A 9,058-nucleotide genomic window follows, 5' to 3' on the forward strand; every position below is an offset into this window, starting at 1 on the left:
AGAGAGAGAGAGAGAGAGAGAGAGAGAGAGAGAGAGAGACAGAGACAGAGAGAGACAGAGAGAGACAGAGAGAGACAGAGAGAGAGACAGAGAGAGAATTCCAAACCTCTGATGGTCAAATACCTCATCATAGGGAGGTTTGGGAATTGCACATGCCAGTACTTCTAATCAGGGAGAAGTCAGATGTCACGTCCGAGTTCATGTTGAACAGAGAGCTCAGAAGCTAGCAGGTAGCTCAGGCATGTACACTCCTTGTCTAGCACACAGGAGGCTCTGAGTTCCAACCCAAGGAACCACAATAGAAAAGCTGAAAGCAATTCTTGTAACTGCTTTAAACAATTACCGTGCCTTTGAAATGCTCATCTTCTGAGAGAAGGGAATTATCTTACACTAATCAATAGCCAGTAGAGTATCATATTTTTTTTTAAAGAAAACTATGAAGTAGAAAAACAAGAACATTTTACAATGTTCTTGTAAACTTTACTGGTTCCAGTAAGCCTGAACAGGGCTTGAACCACTGGCCTGCTCACAGCCAATTTCTGCTCCCATTTTTTTTTTATTATTAACCATTTTATTCGGTTTTGTTTCAAATGACATCCCCCTTCCCGGATACCCCTCCACAACCCCCCTCCCTCCCCTTTGCCTTTATGAGGGAGCTTCCCCACCCACCCACTCCCACCTCACTACCCTAGCATCTCTCTATGCTGAGGCATAGAGCCTTCACGGTACCAAGATTCTCTCCTCCCACTGATGTCGGATAAGGCCATCCTCTGCTACATATGCAGCTGGAGTCACGGGCCGCTCCACGTGTACTCTTTAGTTGGTGGTTGAGTCCTGGTGGGCCCTGGATGGTCTGGTTAGTGGACATTGTTCTTCCTATGGGGTTGCAATCCCCTTCAGCTCCTTCTGTCCTTCCCCTAGCTCTTCCATTGGGGTCCCTGGGCTCAGTCTGACAGTTGGGTGTGAATATCAGCATCTGTATTGGTCAGGTGCTGGTACAGCCTCTCAGGGGACAACCATACCAGGCTCCTGACATTATTCTGGTCCCATTTTTACATGGCCGTTTTAACCCTCTCCCTCCTCAAGCTCCTACACTACCATCTCCTCCTTCATCACTCTTGGCAGACAGCAAAGAGAAAAAGCATGTTCTGTGAACATATTTGTATGTTCATTCTCTCTGTATTCTATGGAGCACAACCCAATGGATGCTGTGTGAGCGAATCCTTCCCATGTTCCTCCGTCCCAGCTACTCTGACTAAGCAGCTAGCAAATCCCAAAGCTCAAGGTACCCACTCTCTCCACTACAGGACCGTCTAGACAAGGCGCCGTGAGAATACAGTCACCTCCGAAGGCCTCTACAATCTTAATACTCAGGAGTCGCTCCTGCTTCTCCCTCTCCACATTGTTACTCCGTAGGCTCACTGGTCAGTCTACCTACTCTAGATCCCTGAAGGACATTTTCTGCCAAAGGCAACAGGAAGCTAAGGTCTCCAAGCACCACACATCCATATTCACATCAGCGGTCTGTCTTTGGTGGGATCTACGGAACTACTGCGCACGCACTGCTTAACCACCCACCTGTAACCTGACACCATGCTCTTCCATCCTTTGATCTAAGTTTGCTGTCCTTAAAAGGTTACAAATATCTCCCTCCCTGGGCCTTTAAAAAAAAAAAAAAAAAACAAGCCTGAATATTCCTAATATAATAATAATAATAATAATAATAATAATAATACCCTGAAATCTCCTTATGTGCTGCCAGGTTTTTGCCTACTTAATACAAACTACAGTCATCTAGAAAGACTGTAAAAAAAGAAAGAAAGATGCACATCTCAAAGAGGGGTGCATCCACTCAGTGGTCGTTGGGTGTCTGTGGGGCACTGATTTAATTAATGCTTGAAGTGGGAGGGCCCATGCCACGGTGGGTCCTGAACTGTATGAGGAAGCATGGTGAGCAAGCGACTGAGCAGAGCCTTTCTAAGGTTCCTCCTCCTGCTCCTGTGTGAGTTCCTCCACTCACATCACTCAGGGACCCTTAGTGATCTCGCCTTCTGTTTCTCTAGCCTGATCAGCACCTTCCTTGTCAAGACCTCCCAACTTCTCTCTCACACAAAGTACCCAACCACAAGTGTTTTGTCATAGCGACACCAGGCTAACAGAACTTCTACCAGTATCTGTTGTTAGAATTTCTTTCAAACCCAGCAAAGCCTAGTATATTCCTTTCTTCTTCCACTCACTCCTCAACCCACTGCCTTCTAGCTCCACTTCAGACTGTGTCTGCTTAGGTTAGCCCCTGGGCACATCTGGGAGGGCTGTCTGCTTAGGTTAGCCCATGGGCACACCTGGGAGGGCTGTCTGCTTGGGTTAGCCCATGGACACACATGGGAGGGCTGTCTACTTAGGTTAGCCCATGGGCACACCTGGGAGGGCTGTCTGCTTAGGCTAGCCCCTGGGCACACCTGGTAGGACTGTCTGCTTGGGTTAGCCCCTGGGCACACCTGGGAGGGCTGTCTGCTTGGGTTAGCCCATGGGCACACCTGGGAGGGCTGTCTGCTTGGGTTAGCCCCTGGGCACACCNAGGGCTGTCTGCTTGGGTTAGCCCATGGGCACACCTGGGAGGGCTGTCTGCTTGGGTTAGCCCCTGGGCACACCTGGGAGGGCTGTCTGCTTGGGTTAGCCCCTGGGCACGCCTGGTAGGACTGTCTGCTTGGGTTAGCCCCTGGGCACACCTGGTAGGACTGTCTGCTTGGGTTAGCCCCTGGGCATACCTGGTAGGACTGTCTGCTTGGGTTAGCCCCTGGGCACACCTGGGAGGGCTGTCTGCTTGGGATAGCCCATAGGCACACCTGGGAGGACTGTCTGGTTAGCCTGGCCTCTGAGTGTGCCTGGGAGGGATTCTCTAGTTTATACTGACTGAGATAGAAAGATTCACCGTAATTGAGCCGCCCATAGAAGAGTGTGGGGAACACTGAGTATTCATCTCCCCCTGCTTCCCAACCATGGATGCAGTGTGATCAGTTTCCTCAAACTCCTGCCATTATAACCCCTGCACCACAACAGCCTGTGACTTTAAACTGTGACTCAAAATGAACGTTAAGTTTCCGTTAAGTTATGTTGGTCGGGAAAAGGAACCACTTCAGGTGGATAATCTTATTTTTATTTTACAGCCCAGATGGTGAGGATGACCGCCTCGCTCCAAGTGCAATATGCATCTGAAATCCTGACTCCAGCACAGGCCCGAGACAAGGCGGTGATACAGAAAAACTGGAGATTAGGTAAAATCCTACATACTGAATATGAGCTATCAACCTCACTCCACTTGTATCAAGCTGATGAAAACTCCTGCTTCCTAAGATAAGAGCACAGTCAAGAAGTAAGCGCTGTGGGTATTATGACTGGGAGAGATCTCAACTGTGGAAGCCAGATAACCCAGCCACACCATCTCAGCCTGAGAGCTCCCAATTGACCATACACAAAATCTCCCGAGGATTTTCAGTATCTCATCCTTAAATAACAGCGCAGACGATTAGGAGAAAAGGGCAGCCCGAAGTTTCCAGACGATATGCCAACAGAGAGAATAATGGAGATGGAGTGAGTGAACCAGAAACTAGGGAGGGAAAGGACAGGAGAGAGAATGAAAGGGGAAGGAGATCTCGGGAGGGATAGAGTTAGGGGGGAATGGAGTGAGACATCAGGGGCGTGTGTTAGAGAGACGGAGTCAGGAGGAAGGGGGTGGGGAGAAAGGGGCCAGGAACTCCGGGAGACCAAAGAGAAGGGGGTGAGAGGGGATGGGGATGGGGAGAGAAGAGGAGTAGGCAGGGAGGAGAGCCCCATGACAGCAGCATTAGGGGACATCAGCAGGAGCTCCAAGCCCACCACAGAGCTCCAAAACTTCCCAAAGCTACATGCCAGCAAACCTTTGGTCCATACAAAGAAGCCATTTTTAAAAGTTGCAACAAAATCATTTTGTGCTGTAATAGTCTCGTTACATTCTCTGTAGATAGCAACTATCCCCTTATGTGAAGTGTCAGAAAGCCAGCCGAACCGAGCACACTGTGGTGGCTTTTTCCTTTGAGATGTTCTCACTGTGTAGCCCAGGCTAGCCCAGGGACTCAAGAGCTCCACCTGCCTCCTGAGTGCCAAGGTTAAAGGTGGCACTGCCATGCCACCTGTGACAACTTCGAAGATTACCCAGGGCTTGGCAATTGCACAACAGAGTAATACGGGACAACTGACAATCTTGCCTCTTCTAAACCCAGCGTCGGGGCTGAAGAGTCAGCCTCTCTCACTATAGAAATGGAAAGGCAAACAAACACTTTGGAGCTGTGGCTCTCACTGTAGTGCAGGCTGACCGTGAGACCCCCATCTACTCAGTCTCTCCCAGGTGCCATGACTACAGATGTGTGCTCAACATCTGGCTTACAGCAAACCCAGAAACAAAACAGGTCCACGCTATCGCCCACCAGTGGCCTCCTGGAAGAAACACTTTGGCGAGCCAGACTCACCCTGTTAAACACTGGCAACATCATGTATAGCTTCTCCTCCTGCTCCTTCTGGGTCATGTGCCTGGGAGGGTGGCACAGCTCGGTGAAGAGCCGGCGGAGGTGCATCAGGCCCAAGGCGTTGTCCTGCGGGCTACACTCCTCCTGCCGAGGCCGTCCCATGATCCTCTTCACCATGTTCATCTTGGCTGGTGGGTGAAACACACTGCTGTTTCTGTAAGGAAAATGTCAAGACATGAAGAGTCAACATGTCCCCGCCTTTGCCTCAGCCAAGCCAGCACGTGAGAACTTTAAATAGTCCTATGACAGGCCAACAATCTGCCGCTTCTTTAAACGCAGAGGCAGGGTTGACGAACCCCCAGAACAACCCCATGAACCCTGCAACCTCAACTCCATACTGGTTCGCACAATTTATATACAATACAATGGGGCAAGTAAAATCTGCCTCCCCATTCATTTAATATCAAGAGCAAATCATAAAGGGATCAGAAACCTTGCTGCCCTGTATGGCTTAACAGTTAAGTACATGCAGAAGGAACAAAACCAGGAATCCTGATCTATAACGCCTAAAATCAAAACCCACACAATTTCTAGTTTCAATTTTAAAATGTCTTGATTTGAAGGATTCTATACATGTGATGAACAGTTTGTTAGTCTGAAAACACACAAATTAAGTGGAATGATATCCCCTTACATGTCATGAGTATAAAAAGATTGATCATAGAACTAAAGACCACTTTCTCAAACTGTGGTTGGAAATCTTTGTTAAGTCTCATTAACTCATCACAGTGATAGACATTTTTATTTATTTTAAAGAATAGCAAAGAAGCCACTGGTGCATGTGGTAAGGGTGGCCACTCCCCAGTGATGTATATTTTAGGTAAGGATGCATGCATGCACACTGTGCAGTTATGAAACACACATCCCTCACTGGACCGAAGGCAGTAAACTAACCACTGAGTGCAAGAATATGTGGACTCAATCATACTTTCAGAAAGCATCAACAGCCATTCGGTTATTTCCAACTGTGCCGGGAATTAGCTAATCTCAGACACAAAGCCAGGAAACCTAAAAAAGAAGTCAGGAAGGCTGGAAGAACATGATGGATCAGGAGACTGGCTGAAACTAAGTTTCTTTTTAGTCTGCAAGAAAGTAGCCATGCCTGCTTTGATTTCTGCTGTGGTTAAGTGAACCAGTATGCTACCCCCAAGGAAAAGAAAGGCCATGTCTGAGCAGGGATTTACCTACTATGTGACACTTGCTGGTTTCTTAAAACTTTAAGAACAAGGATCTGAAGCAAGGTGCCCTGGAGAACTGTATCTGGCCACAGGTTTGCACTTGGCACTCTATCTGTCCCAGCTCTGTCTTGGGCTGTGCTGTGTGTGTGTAGTCCCTATTGTGCAAAGCATGATCAGTATATAGTCAAGGGCCCCATGCAACAAAGAGCACTTGGATGCAGGCAAAAGGCTGAAAATACTTACCTACAAAGTAACAAAGAAAAATGAGCCCAGTTCAGAGATGTCCAATAAACTCATACTATGAAAGTATAACTTAAGTCTGCCCACTGTGAGTAAAAAGGTTTCAGCATACACATCCCAAAGGCCTACTGATGTGCTAGTATGTTACAGCCCTGAAGACCTCCAGGTTCAAAGTAAACGTGGATGTGATTAGTGAGCATGCACACTGGGTTGCTCACAACCATCTCAGCCTCAGTGCCAGGGCATCTGATGCCCTCCTCTGGCCTCGGTAGGCACCTGCACACATGCGCTGCACTTAAAAATCACACAGAGCACAAAAAAATGAATACATCTTGTAAAAAGGAGTGGGGGTGGGGTGATGCATGGTGAGGAGCCTGTCCATCTATCCGTTTAGCAAATGCTGATCATTCAATTGAGTGTTACCACTAGCGTCACAATGATGTGGAGTGGATGTCCAGAACTTTGCACCCTTGATCCACAACTCCTCCACTTACACACACACACACACACACACACACACACACACACACCCCTCTGGTGTCTGACTAGGCTGAGTCGTCACATAACTGACAACATCCAATATCTGTACTTGCAAAGCCTCCTTAACAAACACTTAACATAATACATTCAAGGTTCACTCATATCGATTGCAAATTAAAGGGTTTCTGTATTCTGTATTCTCTGAGTACTAGTCTATTAGGTATATATTCTTTTGGGGGAGGTGGGGGGGGTTCGAGATGTGGTTTTTCTATATAGCCCTGGCTGTCCTGGAACTCACTCTGTAGACCAGGCTGGCCACAGACTCAGGAATCCCCCTGCCTCTGCCTCCTGAGTGCTGGGATAAAGACAGGTACCACCATTGCCCAGCCTGAGTATACAGTCTTATGTCATTCTTTCTAATCCGTTTACATATTGTATTAGTTACTGTTCTATTGCTGTGAAGGGGCACCATGACCAAGGCAATTTTTTTTTTTTTTTTTTTTTGATTTATTTATCTATTATATGTAAGTACACTGTAGCTATCTTCAAGTCATTCCTGACACATGTCAACTGGAGAGGAAGTGAGTGGTTTTTTTTTTTTTTTTTTTTAATAAAAGCATTTCATTGGGACTTGCTTACAGTTTCATCATGACAGGGAACACAATAGGCAGGAGCGGGGATAGCACTGGACTAGCAGAGCTGAGGGCTTGTATCTTATCCACTAGACAGACAGACAAGGAGGAAGGCAGTCAGAGAGACAGAGAGAGGGAGACTGACTGAGCTTGGCGTTGGCTTTTGAAAACTCAAAGTCCACTCCTAGTGACCCAGTCCTCCAGCAAAGGCCACACCTACTTTATACTTCCTAAATAGTTCACCAACTGAGAATCAAGCATCTGTATGTAGAAAGACACCTAAGGGGGCAACCGCATTCAAACCACCACAGCAGGAGGCATGTAGGTTGTTTCTCTATCTTGGCTATTGTGAACAACCCGAGGGCAAGCATGGCAACGGAGATATCTGAGATCTAGAAGTAGGATTGTGGGATCATTGCGTGGCTCTAATTTTAGCATCTTAAGGTGCCTCTACAGTTTCTGCAATAGCTATACCAATTTCCATTCTTACCAACAGTGTACAACAGTTTTATTTTTTCTCCACCTGGCCAACATTTCTTACATAACAGTCACCCAACCACTACAGGAGCAGCTCGTGGTTAGGGTTTGCATCTCACTGATGCCGGGATGCTAAGCACATTTTCATATAAACCCCACACACTGGAATATATTCTTTTGAGAAGTACATGTCCAGACCATTGGCTCAGTTTTTATTTGGGTTATTTGGGAATTTACTACCAATTCATTTGAGTCTCCTGTATGTTTGAGACCTAACCTCTTAGGATACAGGCACTGCGGGCAAGCGGGCATTTCCTGCTGCCCGTGGGTGGTCTCTTCACTGGGCCGCTGCTGCCTTTGCTCTGCAGAGAGGGTTCGCCTCTAATGTGGTCTGGTCTCACCTGCTTTTGTTGACTCCTCGGTGCCCAAACCAACAATAGTATTTCCTAAACTAACAGCAAGAAGCTTCCGTTCGCTTCCCCTACTCGCTGTTGGCTCTAGTTTAAACTCTTTTGACTTGGCTTTTACTTAAAAATACCCTGTAAAGTCAGAGTTTAATTTCAGTTTTCTGCATTTAGGTTCCCAGTTTTCCCAAATCCGCTTATTATAGGGACCGTCTCGCCCACTGTGTGTCCACCTGCTGAAGAAGCTGACTTCACTCCTGAGCTAGTTCACTTCTTCCTCTCTACTTTGCTATTTTGTTTCGCTGACCTAGACCTTGAAGTTACTGTTGCTGTGTGATATACTTGGGAACCAGAAAACAGGAAAGCCTCCAGCTTTGTTATTATTTTCTTCTTCCAGACTGCTGTAAGAGGTATCTCTACTAAGGCTTTTGTTTTGTTATTACCTCAGACAAAAGCAGATCTTGTCATGTTGAACATGAGCCTCCAACCCCCAGTCTACATTAGAGCTGCTTGTCCATGCCTCCTGCACGGCCTGGACACCAGTGCGTGCTGTCACTCACTCACTGCTGCTGCTAATTCAGAGTTTTGTTCGTTCATTTGTTTATTCCTTTCTAGTTTTGTAGAGAATGCCACTTGGGTTTGGATAGTTCGGGAACTGATCCTGCAGGCGTGCTTACATGAATCCACCCAATCGCCACACGTAGGATGTCTTCCTTTACCTGTCTCTTCTCCACCTCTCAGCAGTGGCCAATATTAGTGTAGAAATCTTTTACAGTTATATTTGTCGCTATGAATCATATCATTTATTCTGCTACTGGGAATATAATTATCTTCCTTCTCCAATGAAGTCTGCTAGGAGGCCAGTGAATCACCTCTATTGGCAGAGGGGCAAAATCGGCTGGAGGGGAATCTGGGTCTTTCAGCTCTTACTGAAATTGAGTTCTAAAATCACGTTCTGAAATACCAGATCTATTGCATCTATTTTAGAGCAAACAATTCTAGGAAACAGTGATGGTTTGTGTATGCTCAGCCCAGGGAGTAACACTATTAAAATATGTGGCCTTGTTGGAGTAGGTGTGTCACTG

The 9,058-nt window shown here is 46.8% G+C and overlaps 1 protein-coding gene across 1 annotated transcript in view; it reads right to left on the reverse strand.

The window, feature by feature from the left end:
• The window catches only part of Wdfy3 (WD repeat and FYVE domain containing 3), a 227,846-nt gene that overhangs the window by 136,056 nt on the left and 82,732 nt on the right, over window positions 1-9,058 (reverse strand). Inside the window, exon 4 of the mRNA XM_029545025.1 lies at window positions 4,506-4,716. Coding sequence (XP_029400885.1) covers window positions 4,506-4,685 — 180 coding nt within the window. The 5' untranslated portion in view covers window positions 4,686-4,716. The remainder of the gene's footprint in view (window positions 1-4,505; window positions 4,717-9,058) is intronic.

This window comes from Mus pahari, chromosome 13, assembly GCF_900095145.1.
Source record: "Mus pahari chromosome 13, PAHARI_EIJ_v1.1, whole genome shotgun sequence".
NCBI classification, from domain to species: domain Eukaryota; kingdom Metazoa; phylum Chordata; class Mammalia; order Rodentia; family Muridae; genus Mus; species Mus pahari.